The sequence below is a fragment of the Sinocyclocheilus rhinocerous genome, unplaced genomic scaffold (genome assembly GCF_001515625.1).
Source record: "Sinocyclocheilus rhinocerous isolate Xijiao unplaced genomic scaffold, SAMN03320098_v1.1 scaffold397, whole genome shotgun sequence".
NCBI classification, from domain to species: domain Eukaryota; kingdom Metazoa; phylum Chordata; class Actinopteri; order Cypriniformes; family Cyprinidae; genus Sinocyclocheilus; species Sinocyclocheilus rhinocerous.
Window position 1 is genome coordinate 1,412,194 of NW_015663491.1, and position 17,991 is coordinate 1,430,184.

The window sequence follows — 17,991 nt, forward strand, 5'->3', positions numbered from 1 at the left end:
CTTAAATTCCTGCTCTTTCTACACCTTTAAAATGGATCTTGCGCATGCCTATCCATAAAACGTTCCACCATACCTTTCTCAAGCGTCTAGTACTGTAAATGTGGAAGAAGTTGTAAATGCATCATTCAATTGGTACAGCTTTGGTTTTAGCATGCAAAGGGAGGCAGGTTCAAATCCAGATATGTTTTTTTTTATATTTATTTATTTATGAAAATAAAGCTTACAAGATATGGATTTTTTTTTAAATGATAACATTTCACAGTTTTGGGTTGGTAATATTTTATTTAAATTTTTTAATATAAATTACTATTTTTATTCAGCAAGGATGCATTAAATTGATCAAAAGTGACATTAAAACATTTGCTATAAACTATTTCCATTTCAAATAAATGCTGTTATTTCTTTCAAACTTTCTATTAATCAAAAAATCCTGAAAAAAAGTATCATGGTTGGTTTCCAAAAAAGCACTAAACATCACAACTGTTTTCAACATTAATGATAATAATAACAATATCAATAACAACAACAACAACAACAATAATAATAATAATAATAATAATAATAAATGTTTCCTGAGCAGTAAATCAGCATATTAAAATGATTTCAGAATGATCACGTGACTGGAGTAATGGCTGCTAAAATTATAGCTTTGCCTTCACAGGAATAAATTACATTTACAGCTCTTTTAAATGATAATATTTCACAATTATTACTGTTTTATAATGTATTTTTGATCAAATAAATGCAGCCTTGCTAAGCATAATGGACTTTCAAAAACATTCTTTCAAATAAAATCTTTGGTAGTGTATTTGTCAAAAACTTTCTTTTTGTAATCCAGACAATGAACACTTCATATAGAATTTGTACTTTGGAAATCCAAGTTACAGTTTTCTTGCTTAAATTCCTGCTCTTTCTACACCTTTAAAATGGATCTTGCGCATGCCTATCCATAAAACGTTCCACCATACCTTTCTCAAGTGTCTAGTACTGTAAATGTGGAAGAAGAAGAAGAAAAAACAGTGTCTACCACAGTACCAGCAATGGCAAAACTCAATCGCTCCCATTATAATCAACAAAGCTGTCAGTCATCAAAAATCAGTTTTGCACTTTTGCACAGTTCTGCTGATTGTAATAGGAGTGATCTTGTTTTATTGTGTCGCTCAGATAGACTGTGTGTGAGAGACAGAGTCAGACAGACTGACAGAAACAGTCCAGCTTTAAATGGAGGGACATTAACATTTTGACAGACAACAATACATGCTGGCACACAGACAGAAACTCGTTCTTATTCTTTGGCCAATTCTGTTAGACAGGTCTGGCAGAGTCCAGAAATGTTTACTTACTTCATTACTGAGAAGGAACCACAACAAGAGGTCAGGGTTTGGCTGGTTAACATAGCCCAGTTAACCCCTTCAGGTTGAAAGCTGTAACTACAACATTCACATGACATTTACAACTCAGGTGATAGGCTCAAAAACGTCTCTGCTAAGTTCCCATGAGCAAAGATTCAAATATCAGATTTTAAAATCACACACACCAGCCGAGAAACAGTCATTAAGATAAATGGGAATTCTAGTGGACTGCTTCCTCTAGTTATTATAGACCTCCTTGTGCCATATATGGCCCACAAACACAAACAGATCCTCCCCATTGTGCTATTTCAATCTTCCGGTCCTCATTCTCTGCTAGTCTGTAGTCTTTTATCTCAGTGTGGATCTTTTCTCTTTGTCATTCTGCACAACATTACCCGCAGCATGTGTGTGTCCACTCTCCGCATGCTGTATATTCAGACTGTCACCGCTGCCTACACCCACTCTCATGTTCTTTCTTGTGCGGCTCTTTTACACCAGCCTCCTGCAGGGTAAAAAAAACACAATGTAGTTTGATGTATAACATCCATAATAGCAGACGCACTCAGGAGGAGGAATACATACTCCGATGAAACCACAAGTGTGAGTTCCTGAGTTAATCATGTTTAAAGCAGACATTTTCTACAGTAATTTTGGACCATCATAATTTGGAATTCTGATAAATTTTTATTATCCGATTCATACATCGCGAAATGTGTTAAAAGTTCACCCAAAAATGAAAATGTGCAGAAAATTTACTCACCCTCAGGCTATTCAAGATTCAAGAGTAGATGAGTTTGTTTCTTCATCAGAACAAATTTGGAGAAATGTATCATTGCATCACTGGATCCTCTGCAGTGAATGGGTGCCGTCAGAATGAGAATTCAAACAGCTAATAAAAACATCACAGTATGTAAAAAGCTGTGTGTTTGTAATAAAAATTCATTATTAAGACATTTTTAATTTCAAACCATTGCTTTCAGTTAAAATATGAGTCCATAACACATAATATAACTTTCTCCAGTAAAAAATGCGCATGCCTATCCATAAAACGTTCCACCATACCTTTCTCAAGTGTCTAGTACTGTAAATGTGGAAGAAGAAGAAGAAAAAACAGTGTCTACCACAGTACCAGCAATGGCAAAACTCAATCGCTCCCATTATAATCAACAAAGCTGTCAGTCATCAAAAATCAGTTTTGCACTTTTGCACAGTTCTGCTGATTGTAATAGGAGTGATCTTGTTTTATTGTGTCGCTCAGATAGACTGTGTGTGAGAGACAGAGTCAGACAGACTGACAGAAACAGTCCAGCTTTAAATGGAGGGACATTAACATTTTGACAGACAACAATACATGCTGGCACACAGACAGAAACTCGTTCTTATTCTTTGGCCAATTCTGTTAGACAGGTCTGGCAGAGTCCAGAAATGTTTACTTACTTCATTACTGAGAAGGAACCACAACAAGAGGTCAGGGTTTGGCTGGTTAACATAGCCCAGTTAACCCCTTCAGGTTGAAAGCTGTAACTACAACATTCACATGACATTTACAACTCAGGTGATAGGCTCAAAAACGTCTCTGCTAAGTTCCCATGAGCAAAGATTCAAATATCAGATTTTAAAATCACACACACCAGCCGAGAAACAGTCATTAAGATAAATGGGAATTCTAGTGGACTGCTTCCTCTAGTTATTATAGACCTCCTTGTGCCATATATGGCCCACAAACACAAACAGATCCTCCCCATTGTGCTATTTCAATCTTCCGGTCCTCATTCTCTGCTAGTCTGTAGTCTTTTATCTCAGTGTGGATCTTTTCTCTTTGTCATTCTGCACAACATTACCCGCAGCATGTGTGTGTCCACTCTCCGCATGCTGTATATTCAGACTGTCACCGCTGCCTACACCCACTCTCATGTTCTTTCTTGTGCGGCTCTTTTACACCAGCCTCCTGCAGGGTAAAAAAAACACAATGTAGTTTGATGTATAACATCCATAATAGCAGACGCACTCAGGAGGAGGAATACATACTCCGATGAAACCACAAGTGTGAGTTCCTGAGTTAATCATGTTTAAAGCAGACATTTTCTACAGTAATTTTGGACCATCATAATTTGGAAATCTGATAAATTTTTATTATCCGATTCATACATCGCGAAATGTGTTAAAAGTTCACCCAAAAATGAAAATGTGCAGAAAATTTACTCACCCTCAGGCTATTCAAGATTCAAGAGTAGATGAGTTTGTTTCTTCATCAGAACAAATTTGGAGAAATGTATCATTGCATCACTGGATCCTCTGCAGTGAATGGGTGCCGTCAGAATGAGAATTCAAACAGCTAATAAAAACATCACAGTATGTAAAAAGCTGTGTGTTTGTAATAAAAATTCATTATTAAGACATTTTTAATTTCAAACCATTGCTTTCAGTTAAAATATGAGTCCATAACACATAATATAACTTTCTCCAGTAAAAAAAGTTGTCTCATCTGAATTGGGAGAGAAATATGCAGAGTTCAAGCAAGAGTTGAAAAGCCAAAAGAATTTGAACGGATTTGGAGAAAAATGTTTCTAACAGGTATATTGGTGGATTTTGATGTGAGGACAACAGTGGATGGATATTTTCACTGGAGAAAGCGTTACTCATTTTGTCCAGAAGCAATGGTTTGAAGTTAAAAATGTTATAATGATTGGTTTGTTTGTTTTTACAAAAATGCAGATTTTCACTTCAAAAGATGTTAACAGATCGACTGGAGTAGTGTCGATTACCTGTGGATTATTATGATGTTTTTATCAGCTGACTGGGCTCTCATTCTGACGGCACCCATTCACTGCAGAGGATCCATTGGTAAGCAAGTGATGTAATGCTAAATTTCTACAAATCTGTTCCGATGAAGATACATTTCAATAGGAATCTGTACATTCAGGAGTTTCGTATGAGGGTGAAAATTTTTCCCATATTTTCAAATTAGTCACGTAAATTCACCGCATTGACCAACAGAAACCTGCTTGGTTTGAAAGTGACTTCTGTGTGCTTTATTCATTGCTACGCTATTGACAATAGTCAATGAACCTTTTTTGTTGGTGAAATTTGCTAGTGCACCTTAATACTGTACACTACATACTCGTGGTAGCTGAATGCATAATCAGATTAATCTAAATATTTATTAAATGAACAAGCAAGAGACTGCAGAACTTGAGAGGTGTTTAAATTATGTTGCGCTTTCTCCACATGAGCCTACTTGCTCAGCTTACATGAACACAATATTTCAGCTGTGACAGGAAACATCCTCAGTGGAAATAAAAGGAAACATTCTCAGTGACTTTGATGGCTGGGGCCCAACTGGTAGGGGCCCCGGTGGCTGGATCTTTTCTAATGAGAAGAGACATCATAATATATTTAATGCACTTACTATCAACCAGAGTTATAATCCAAATGTGAGCGACAGAGGGGGAAAAATGAGAATGGGAACAGAACGAAAGGTGACCGGAAGGTTTTTCTCCGCCTCCCAGAATGTGGAGGGATTTCTGCAGCCTCTGTTATGTGATAAGAGAGAAAATCAAAGAGGGTCATTATAGAAGAGAGAATGAAAAATGAGAACAAAGGACAATGGATAAAAAGGGCTAAAGATTTGTATGCGGTTTGTCATGTGCATATTCAAGTCAACGGACAATAAACAAGTAGACAAATGCACACAGCCTGTGCTGTGCTGTGCTGACGGTAAATATCCCGATAAGATTTGAAACTAATTGAAATCCAGCCAAAAAGACAGAGAGAGAGAGGGAGAGAGAGAGAGAGAGAGAGAAAGGGAGTTACATGATCATTAAAGAAGGGATAAATGAACCGATGGAGTTATTAAAGGGTGGATTAGTGTCATTCAATGTGAAATAAGGATGTATTTTACATGCTTGAAAACACTGACATATGTTTGACTTTGAGACACTAAAAATGTGTAATTAAAATATTTTTAAAAAAATTGCATAATTAAACATTTGCATAGAATACAGGCTAAGCTACCAGGCCAAATTCTAGCAGTATGCTAAGCTAGTACATTGAACAGCTAGCTTGCCAAATCTAAGCTAACTAAAACACAAACAAGACATTTTTAACAACAATAACAACTTTGGTTTTTTTCATACTATTATACACTATTGCTCAAAAGTTGGGGTTGGTATGGTTTTTTAAATTGCATTTTTTTTAAGTCTCCTATGTTCACCAAGGTGGTATTTATTTGAATAGTGTATAATTTATAATACTGTAAAATATTACTATAATAAAAAAAAAAATCTATTTAAGTCTTTGCTTTAGTCTTCAGTGTCACATAATTGTTCAGAAATCATTCTAATATGCAGATTTGGTGCTCAAGAAACATTTCTAATCAATGTTGAAAACAGTTTTGCTGAATATTTTTGTGGAAAAATAGGATTATTTTTGATGAATAGAAGGAACAGCATTTATTTCAAATGGACATCCTTTGTAACAAATGTCTTTACTGTCACTTTTAATCAATTTAATATGCTGCTAAATAAAAACAAATTTCTTTCAAAATAAATGGAAAAAACAATTAAAACTCTTTCTGACCCTAAACTTTTAAATGGTAGTGTAAATAACGTATAATAAAAAAAAAAAAATGATCAGGTGATATCATCAAGTGATTTTCATTACAAATCACACTAAACTACCAGCTGTCAGAAAATCAATCCAATCTGGAGCTTTCATTACTAGTAAAATAACGATCTTTGCCCAGAGGGTTAAATTAAAATTGTTTGAAATCTTTCCAATATTTAACGGATGCTAGTTCTCGCCAGTAGGTGCTAAGATGTCAGACGGTCCTTAATCAGGCCTGTTTAACCTTTCTGTAACCTGCAGAACTGATACTCAAATACATTTTCATTTGCAAGTGCTGCTTAGGGGGAAAAAGAAGATGTGCTTTGACCTTTTATTTAAGCGTTAGTAATATAAAACTCCTAAATGATCGCATTCATGCTTGCCGACCCTTCCTGTGCTTTACGTGGAGTGTGTGTGTGTGTGTGTGCGCGCACACATGAGGCAGATAGAATGACAATGAAAGAGATAAAGAGACACACTGTCTAGAAGAGTTATTCAGGTGCAATACAGCATGGTAATACCCGCTGGTTTGACTTGAGTCCATTATTTTCATAATCATATAAAAAGAACCCTATCAGACAAATTCAATTCATACTGCCAGCAATAGAGCTGTGTATTCAGCATTCACTTTCAGAAGAATACACTTCATTTCACCGGCCAAAGAGTGTAATTTTGTTGACGTTGTTGGACTGCTGTAATAAAGATAAAGCAAAGAGAATGTTTGGGATAGAAAAAGTCACAAAAACAGCCCGGTGTCAAACAGCAATGCAAACATTTAAATGCAAAGGATTACATGTGTCATCCAAGGCTGTGTGCCATTTCACGCCGTATTAGGCATCGGGAGCTATTTGAAACAAAGCTTGGCTGGAAAAAGGTCATCTGTCAACTGTGTGTTTACCGAGGAGATCAGTGTAATCTTACATAAACACAATCATGAATGTCGAGGTATGTACAAACACACGCATTTGGAATATAATGACCTGGCGACTGTTCTAGGTGGTCGCTAACGCTCCTATACAAGAATAGTTCACCCAAAAAATGAAAACGTTTATCATTTACTCACCCTTATGTTGTTCCATAGGAAAATCAAAAGGAAAATCATGAAGAATTAAAGGGTTAGTTCACCCAAAAATGAAAATTCTGTCATTAATTACTCACCCTCATGTTGTTCCAAACCCATAAGACCTTCGTTCATCTTCGGAACACAAATTCATATTTTTGATAAAATCTGAGAGCTCTCTGACCTTCCGTAGACAGCAATGCAACTGCAATGTTCCCAGGTCCAGAAACATAGCAAGGACATCGGTAAAATAGTCCATGTGACATCAGTGGTTCAACCGTAATTTTACGAAGCTACAAGAATACTTTTTGTGCGCAAAGAAAACAATAATAACATAATTTATTCAACAATTCTTCTCCCTGAGATACCATCTTCCACCATTTTGGAGAGTACCCCAGAACGTAATCAACATTACGTTCAGCATGTGCGTGCTGTCTACTGAACGTAAACAGCACTGATTACTTTCATGTGCGTGCTTACCCCCCCCCCAATGTAAACAACGCTGATTACATTGATTACGTTCTGGGGTACTTTTATGATTTTAAGGTACTTTTTAAAGCTTAGAAGCCTCAGTGTTCTTAGAATAATGACTAGAGTTATAAAGTTCAACAGTCAGGCTCCGTTAAGTAAAAACCTCTCCATAGGGAAACTGATTTTTAGTGACAACTGATAAACCATTACAGGCAGAACTATAGTAAGCTCCGAAGATGTTAATCGATTGTATGTGTTTTTGTTGAAGTCATATGATAACAATAATTCAACTTATTAAAAAAATAGTTGTGTTTAACAGTGGAATTCCAGGTGGAAAACAACATTATAAAACTACATTAAAACTTCATTACCCAAGACGCTGTACAGAAAAGTCCACCAATCAGACAGTTGCAGTGAGCAAAGCAAATCAATAGAGCTCCGCCCACTTCCATGAAGCACCATGAACGACGCAGTTGATTCTGTCTTCCTTTTGCTATAAAAATACTTCAATATTTGTAAAATATCCGCATATTTTCCAATAAACTTAAAATATATTGTTTGTTTGGGTACAACCGATGACTTCAAATTTATATTTTAATTGCAGTTTTAATTTTGCAACGGGAATTTCTTCACTAAATCATTACAGGCAGAACTATAGTAAGCTCCGAAGATGTTAATCGATTGTATGTGTTTTTGTTGAAGTCATATGATAACAACAATTCAACTTATTAAAAAAATAGTTGTGTTTAACAGTGGAATTCCAGGTGGAAGACAACATTATAAAACTACATTAAAACTTCATTGAAATACGGAACTAAGTCACACAAATTTGGAGGGTGAATGACAAGATAATTTTCATTTTTGGGTGAACTATTTGTAAAATATCCGCATATTTTCCAATAAACTTAAAATATATTGTTTGTTTGGGTACAACCGATGACTTCAAATTTATATTTTAATTGCAGTTTTAATTTTGCAATGGGAATTTCTTCACTAAATCTGTCAAGTACACAGCTTTCTACCTTTGTTGTTTTGTCCAATTTTCAAATCCAAGTTTGTAATGTTGTAATTCACTCCCTCAATCACCTGGTTGGTTTACTTCATGCCTTATAACACTTTAACATATTCCTGGGGGGGGAAAATACGGAACTAAGTCACACAAATTTGGAGGGTGAATGACAAGATAATTTTCATTTTTGGGTGAACTGTCTTTTTAAGACTATCCATGCTAAAAGCATCAGTATCCCATCACGCTTCCTGCTGCTGAATGTGTGAGAGCATGGTAATGTTTCATATCAGTGTCAGAACACCCTGTATTACACCACATCACTCAGCTCTCTGCACAAGTTCACTGTCTCTGTCAGTATCAATCTCTCTCCGTTTCTCTTAGCGAACTGATCCTTTTAGTTCTTGTGCATCCGAAATGACTCACACGTTCCGTCTCTTCCTCGAAACTCTTCCCACTGCGGTGCACCTCTAAACCTCTCTCTCTCATTCCCATTTCAATTCCACATCAAAGAGGCGAATCAATGCAGAGCCACTAACGTTCACTTCTACAACAGCGCCCTTCATCGCAACCTCATCTTCATGGTTGTATCATTTATTCTCATTCCTCCCTTTTCTCCCTCAGACACATGAGGACTTTCTTTCAAGGAGGTTTTCACTCTGATTTGTTGCATGCACAGACATACAAAGTAAAGCTCATGTGCACATGCATTTATTTCCTCTGTAACCTTTAACATTGATTTTCTGCTTTTAAAGTATAGACTTGTGGGTTGGGTGTATTCAGAGATGGCAATGGATGGAGGCAGAGATTGCATCTATATAAATATCACATTCTCTCATGTCTTTTTGGCTGGATTTCAATTGTATCTATATAAACATCACATTCTTTATGATTATTCTTACTTTTGTACTGCTGCTATTTACTGCCATGGTGTACAGTTACACAGAAGGTTGGATGAGGGGTCAACAAACTTGAAAGTGATATTTTAATGAAATTTATAATCATTGTGTTATTCAATGCAATCAATGTTATTATACTATACTGGTCAAAAGTTTGAAATCATTATGATTTTAACGTTTTTGAAAGAAGCCTCTTATGCTTACCAAGCTGCATTTATTGGAGCAAAAATACAGTAAAAACAGTAATATTACAAAATATTATTACAATTTAAAATAATTGTTTTCTATTTTAATACATTTTAAAATTCTTGTGATGGCAAAGCTGAATTTTAAACATCATTACTTCAGTCTTCAGTGTCACATGATCCTTCAGAAATCATTCCAATATGCTCATTTGCTGCTCAATAAATATTTATTTTTAATGTAGCCTTGCTGTCTAAAATTTTCAGAAAACAGTGATTTTTTTTGTCAGGATTCTTTGATGAATAGAAAAAAAACAATATTATTAATGTCTTTACTGTCACCTTTGATACATTTTGATCAATCTTGCTGAAAAAAGTATTCATTTTTATTCATTTTATATATTTAAAAAAATTTAACCCAAACTTTTTAATGGTAGTTTATGACAGTTTCCAAAAATCTTGAATGATTTCAGACTTGTTCAATCAGTATGCCTTATATTTATAACGTACAATACAGTATATAATACAGGTGTATTAAATTATTCTAGAGAAGTAGCAATGTCTGATTAATGAATGAGTCATTCTTTTGAGTCAGAATCAGTTGATCTATTCAGAGAACTGCTCTGAATTATTTGTATACCTACGTTGGTATTTATAATATACTGTGTAGTATATAGAATTAAGAGCCCATAACTTCAGATTATGCATCATATAATTTAACTTAAATCATGTAAAGGTTTTTTTACACTCACATTTCCCACCTGTGTTAATTCTGGACCTTCTAATTATTACTAAAATTGACAATCAAATAAAATGATAATCACATACATTAGTATTTCTGTACCCCTGGGTTACATGGATGGTGTTTTTATAAGATAGCCTTACTGAAAATAGCCTTAAATAATAGCCTTACTGACTTCTTTATCTTGATTAGCAAAGTCAACCAGCTGAGATTTGCTGAAGGTCCATCAGCTGGAACAGCATGAGCCTGCATAAACTACTCTAAAAATTCATAATGTTCCAAAGTGGTATTTTTTAGCATTGAAACTTGCACTGATCGCATGTTCTTTTCCTCACCTGTCTTTCCATAGGCTGTGGTCTGGAGTTTCTCCTGGTGCTGTGTGGTTTAGAGTTGACCCAGGCGTGTCCCCGTCACTGCATCTGCTACGACTCTCCCAGCACGGTGAGCTGCCAGGCTCACAACTTCCTGGTGGTTCCAGAGGGAATCCCGGCCCAGAGCGAGCGAGTCTTTCTGCAAAACAACAAGATCCAGCGACTACTGCAGGGCCATTTCAGTCCCACCACCGTTATGCTTTGGCTCTACTCCAACAATATCTCATACATCCAGCCCTCCACATTCATGGGCTTCACCCGCCTGGAGGAACTCGATCTGGGGGACAACAAACATCTCCGTTCTCTGGCTTCTGACACTTTTCAGGGCCTGACCCGACTCCATGCTCTGGACCTCTATCTGATGTTCTGTTTAAATATATCATGTTTAGGTCCTCCTCAGCCAAATTGAGTGTGAATTTATAAGACGCTTGGCTTGGCACGGTTGTGCTGACACTTTAGAAAATCTGACTGGATACAATACCATTTTAAAGAAATCAAAAATGCCCTTCTTGAATGGATATCCTTTTTTTTAGACTGGCAGTGCTCCCGGTTGGAACTGTTGCTTAGGAATCATCTGACTTGCCAAATAAATCCAGATAAGATCTGCTCAAAATGTTCAATATGCCTTGGCAGCGAAAAGTGCTGCACTAAAACGATGACCAGAGACTATATTTTGTTCTAATGAAAATGTCAAAAACGGAAACATACTATTCGGGTGCAAAGAACATTGCGGACACACGACTCTTGGAATTTGATTTATGTTTAAGGTTAAGTGCTTCTGACATTTCATGAGTTTTCTTAAGGCTAGTCATATATTCGAGATTATGGATATTGTGGTTAATCTGATAAAGATCATAGTGCAATAAAGGGCTCAAATAATAAAGACAATCCAAAATGTTTTTGACATGAAAGCCTCTATGTCCTTAATTTTTTTAAATTGCTTAATATATCAGAAAAATTCTCTATTATCTATTCTCCAATAAAATGTGCCAAGAAAAGCAGTGTCTTCCAGTGCTTTCCGCTCAGCTTGTTTTGCCTCACTTTCACAGTATTTAGCTTCCCATATAGCTCATAAACTGATAAAAGAGGCGTACTGATGAGGATGGATTATCGTGAGAGGTAGTTTGGCATACATATGGAATTTACTTCCATATTTCTAATAAAAAAATTAATAAAAAATGATTTACACATTAATTGCTCTCATACCAATCTTTGCAAAACCTGCACTGTCACGCATGCCTATTCATCATTAATACCAATGCAGAGGTAAAGAGTTCACATATTGTCTATAAATGTGTTTACCTTCAACCCACTGTGTCCTGAGAACACCATGTATTGAAGGCACGCTGGATTTTGAAAAGATTCTTATAAAAGGAATACATACAAGAAAAGGGAAAATCTAATATCTAATATGGTCCAGTATGGATATCCAAGGTCTTCCAATTTTATGATTCATCTTTGAACTGCCTTATGAAAAGGACACAGAAGCAATTGCATGATTTGATTTGCTCCTTTCCTTGAATATGTTTTGCAGTTTTATTTATTTATTTCTCAGACAATGACAAAAATATTAATGATTAAGCTATTTTAAATGATGAAAAAATGTGTAAGTAATATTTTTCAAATACAAACACATCTACTGCTGTGAGATATAAACAATACACTAACAATGTTTTTAGCGTTTTATCAATGTTTTCTCATTCAAATGGTCCAATCATAGTTATTTGAGCTGATTGAGCTGTTTTGTCGCAACATGATTTCAGTCAGAGTAAAACGGGCTAAAATAAATCCATACAACATGATGAAATATTGAGTACATTTGCCAGGACATTTCATCAAAAGACAAAAACAATAACACGGTCGCTTTGGATATTCATATCTGTGACTTGTTTTTTCTGTGCCTGTTACTGACTGTTGGTGTTTATCTGCCGGTCTACAGAACAACCAGCTGGAGTTTCTTGAGGATGACATGTTCATTGATCTTCTGAATCTAAGCCATTTATTTCTGCATGGAAATCGGCTGTGGAGCCTCCACCAGAACACTTTCCGTGGCCTGGGGGCCCTTGATCGCTTGCTGCTCCATCAAAACCGGCTCCAGTGGGTTCACAAACAGGCTTTCCACGACCTGCGCCGCCTGACGACTCTCTACCTGTTTAACAACTCTTTACCTGAACTTCCGGCCGAAAGCTTGGCTCAGCTGCCAGCGCTGGAGTACCTGCGGCTCAACGACAACCCTTGGGAGTGCGACTGCAAGGCTGTGCCGCTCTGGGATTGGCTGCAGCGCTTCCGTGGCTCCACCTCCTCATTAATATGCGCGGCTCCGCCAGAGCTGGCGGGAAAGGATCTGAAACGGTTGACAAAAGAAGAGCTTCCCTCCTGTACAGGCTCAGAGTCGCTCCACCAGAGCAAATCCAGCCAGGGGGACGTGGGGGTGTCACTGAAGAAAGAGCATCATCATCGATCGCGTAATCATCATCATCATCATCCTCACCTGCCACATCAGGATCAATACTACCCCACCTCCCCGTCGCCGCTTCCTCGACCGCCCAAGTCGGGACGCAACAGGAACTGCACAAGGCATCGAAGCCGCAAGGGCAATGCTCAGAACGAGGTGTATAACCTGAAGGAGTTAGCCAACAAGGAATCGGACGACAAATATGACCCGTCAAAACCGAGACGAAAGAACAAATGCATCCCTCGGACTTCAGTGGGTCCCCCTAGTGGCGTGCAAAGAGTGAATAGCAAGGCGGCATCCCTCTTGGCACCTTGTTTCATCATCCCTCTTTGCTTATTGGTGTGTCTCACAGACCTTATTTTCCGCTGAGCCTTGTGGAAGCGTCTACTAATGGTTTTCCCGAACAAACTCAGCCCTCTGTCTACTCTGGCTCCTACACTTCAGTGTGCGAATGTGTGTGTGTGTACGTTTGTGTGTACATGTGAGCCCCTTTCGAGGGACAGAGGACTTGTGCGAAGTTGCAGGCCTGGAATTAAAACCGAGATGGCAAGAAACTCTGGGATTTGTGGGCGAGAGACGGGACACTAAATGGACTAAATGGACTACTCCTCGTCATGGACTACAATCATCACCATTTCCTGTTGCTCCAGGGCATATTCAATAACAAAAAAAAAACCAAATACATTTGATAACTACATTCAGTTGTACATCACACCTCTGCAGAATAATTAGCAGCTCATTGTGGTCAAGCTCATCACCATTAAAACCTCCGAAACCCTGTCCTGACCTTTGACCTTTGGGCTGCAGCCTGGGGGGGGGAATCAATATTCACACATTAAAGCTGGTTCACACAGCCCCGACAAATGCTAACAGGGTTGATCCAACAAAACAAAAAGTTGCTGTTTACGGTCGCAGCGTGAATTAGAGCTCAAATTCTACTGTTCTAAAGCTGCTATGCTGGCGATGTCAGTAAAGAGAAAGTAGAGTTGATGAAGGATTATGGGATGGCTTTGGGTTTGTGTGTGTTGTTATTCGTTGATTGTGCCCTTAAGATAATATTTTGCATAAAAACCGGAAGGCAAAAGTTATTAAGACATGAAAAGGTCAAGTGGAGCTCATGCAAAAAGCATCATGCGTTATCTGTTGCTCAGCTGCAATAATGTCCCTAGAAGGGAAATAACACCAACACTACATTAATATCTGCACATGGCACAGTCTGGGAAAATTAAACAGCAAAGTTCACAATGGGAGAAATACAGCTGTTCAGTCACAGACGTCAAGTCTAACCTGGAAGAGTAATTTGCCATAGGTTCCCTCAGGAAGTTCTTAACGGAAAGAAAAGCATCTCAAACAGTTAGATATTTTTGTCATTATAAATAGCACTAATGAAGTAAAGTGCAAACACTGTGCACCTGTATATATTTTATGTTTTTTAAACTACACATCTTTCATTATTATTAAAAATAATTATATATATATATATATATATATATATATATGCGGTTTGTATGCGATAACAGTAGTTTAGTTGATTACAGTTTACAGAAATGAAATGAAATGTTATAGTTTCACATTAAATCTAACAGACGGAATTTATTAGACCATTTATTTCCAAACTGGGGGTTGGGGACTAGGGGGCCACAACTGAGTGTGCAATCAAAGTTCTGAGAAGAAATTTCTGAGAAAAAGTAAAGTAAATAAATAAATAAGATTATTAATAAATATATATGCTATAATGTATAGTAAATAGTAATACGGTATGTTGAGTGGATGGTTCACCCAAAAATGAACAGAAAATAAATGCATACATGTTTGAAATGACATGAGGAGGACTAAACTTTATTAAAGTACCAAATAATTACATTAAAAGACTTGTTCTATGAACATAATTTACATAGTCACACCCACATCATGGATTGTTTTATCAATACATTGTAAATAAGTTGATAAATAAGGACAGCAACTACAGGTATCACAAGTATGTGAGTTTACATGCTCAATAGGTCAAACAACCTTTGTAGGCCTTATGTAGCCACTTGTTAGCCATTTTAAATATATAAAAAAAGTTCTAGAACAAAATGTGAACAATAATGTTATCCACAGGCCTTATTTTACTTATAAATCAGAAACTACTTTCTAAAAAACCCATTAGAAACTCCAGAGGGAACCCATTGTCCAAAAATGCCAATTCTCGTCCAGGTTTTTTTGGAGTAGGCTACAAAGTGAAAATAGAAATATAGAAAGTCAACACAAGTTCTGAGGTAATAATCCTTGCAATCCAGATAAATCCTTGCAAGCCATAAAACAAACTTGTCTGTCACTCACGGTCTCTGACCCTTGCTGCTGTTGAGCCATCAAACATTTGTCTGTATTAGGATCCTAAAGCTGAGCGTTATATTGTCAATGGAAAAAGTCACAACGCCCCCTTCTGGACAGGTGGGGTAATAGCACTTCCCCCACCTCTACCTTGTCCCTCCTCAAAGACTCTCTACCTTCATACAAAAGTGAACTGAGAATATTATGACATGTTCAATGTGAACATTTATTTGTTTGAGAATATATGTCACTTATTGACTAAAGACTATGTGTATGACATTGTTGAAGGAATGAGGAAGTTATTTTGTATTCATGTACTTTTTCTTTGTACACTGTCGTCAAACTGCAATTTTGAACATTGAAGTGCACCATACTAACACCTTCCTCGTATTCCTCGGCCTGTCCTTCATCTTTCTTCCTCCCTTTTTCATAACTCAACCTTTCTGTCTGTTATGAAATACCACCAGACTCAAAAGCTGTTTCTAAAGAACATTAAAGACGCTGATGGTTTTGGATGACTCTCTTTGGATTCTGCTTGAAAACAGAATAAAGTAGAAATCAGATGCTGTTTAACCAGGGAAATGATCACACAAGACAGAGCTTTTCATTTTCTGGAGTTACTGCAGAAACATTTCATAATAATTCACATTAAATCTCTAGGCTGATTTAAATTCTGATTATAAAAGGCAGACAAGATATAGCACTTTCTCAATTGCATATATTTGACCTAGTCACACACACACAATGGGAATATAATTGAACGTATATATATTTCAAGCATAATGTCTTCAGGGACTTGCAGGACATCTCCTTTCAATAGACAGACATATTTTATTGAACCCTGAGGGGGAATTCTGTCACCCAGACAGACGGTAAAGCCTGCTCAAACTGTTGCTATGTACATTATGAGAGTAGTTGATCTGAAATGGAAAAATGAGTGTAGAGGAATATGAGTTTATGCTAATACCTGCTATAGCGCCCCCTGTGGTTTGGGCCAAAGCTAAAGCACTTCAACTGTGTTTGTTTTGGGTTTTTTCCTCACAAGAAACAGACAGCTCAAATTGGTTTGTCAATTCACCTTTTAGTGCTTAATCCTGTTCTGTTCACACATACTGCAGTAATTCACAGAAGTAACAAATACTTGTTAATGATCTATTTGAACGTTTATCAGAGTTGTGTCTTTTCTGTATGTGCAGTGCAAGAAATCAAATCTCAAATCCAAATGCATTATCTTGGAAATAAGCCGCATACCAAAATATAGCAACCTGTCTACTTTATTGCCTCCATAAACTGTATATCTGTATAAGGCGAGCCCGAACAACAAGCCCAAAGATGCTTAATATGTGTTGCTTATAATAATTGGACATGGCAACCCTTCAAGAGTGTGCTCTTCAAAGCAGCCTTCCAAACAAACAAAACATGATGGATCTGTTAACGGTGGTTTAGTTAAAATCAACGAACATAATGAGTCTTTGATCACTGTAATATTACTTTGATTAAAAATAGTAAATACCAATGCGCAAGAAGCCATAACGTTGCTATGGTTATCATGCTGTCAATCATCACAGTTTCGAGGGTGGGTTCTGATCTGTACCCACACGAATCTATAATTTAGGTGACTCGCCCCATATTTAAACGCAGTTGTCACTCCCATAACTGTACAGTGTGTACGTGGTCAATGTAATACAAAGTAGAACAAAATGACAGTGTTTCACAACAAAAAAAATGGTTGACACGGAAGGTCAGAGAGATTGTTAATGGAATTTGTAAGGAAAAATTGCCTTCTTTTCACCCTTGGCACCTGATGAAAAGTGGTCTGAGAGTTGGGATAAAGTCGAGTTTTGTTTTGTCATTCACGAAGAGAAGAACTTTATGCAAGACTGCGGTACAGACAGTCTCTGAACTACATGAAATATAAGCAGTCTGAATCTCTTTCCGAAGCAACTGACCTTCTCTTTCTGTTATGCTTATTCCCATGTTAAATATTGGTGAAACTTCATGACATGACTAAAAGTCTGCAAACAGTATGATATTGACTGGAAAAGCAGTCCATGCGTGTAACATTTCTGCAGTATATACACTGTGCACAGTTAGCAAATTTTCTGTATGCATGGAATATCTGGATGACCTTCTGCATTTTCCAGACTATGCAATACACAGTGAGAGCACACTGTGAAAATACAGTGTCCCACAATGTAATGCACCCAAATCTATTTTCAGATTGGCACATAAACGCCAATCTCCTTTTTAAAACAATGACTTGATTTTTGAGACATTTTTAGACCAAATTTTTTATTAAAAATAACTGTTTTTATTTCTAACTTACCATGAATGAATTAAAGATGCAACATATAAAGTCGCTTAACAACAATGAAACTTTTCAATGTTTTATACTGTTTCACATGCTATTAAAAAGAAAAAAAATGTATTTGATAATATTGTGTAATATTATTACAATCTGTATTCTATTTATAATAGAATTATAATATATTTTAAAATGTAATTTATTTCTTGGTAAAGCTGAATTTTCAG

General features: G+C 36.7%; 1 protein-coding gene across 1 annotated transcript in view; it reads left to right on the top strand.

The window, feature by feature from the left end:
- LOC107728819 (reticulon-4 receptor-like 1) overlaps positions 1 to 13,962 on the top strand; it is a 110,148-nt gene extending 96,186 nt beyond the window's left edge. Inside the window, exons 2-3 of the mRNA XM_016539091.1 lie at positions 10,667 to 11,031; positions 12,628 to 13,962. Of these exons, the coding sequence (XP_016394577.1) occupies positions 10,667 to 11,031; positions 12,628 to 13,512 (1,250 nt within the window). The 3' untranslated portion in view covers positions 13,513 to 13,962. The remainder of the gene's footprint in view (positions 1 to 10,666; positions 11,032 to 12,627) is intronic.
- The last annotated feature ends 4,029 nt before the right edge of the window (positions 13,963 to 17,991 follow it).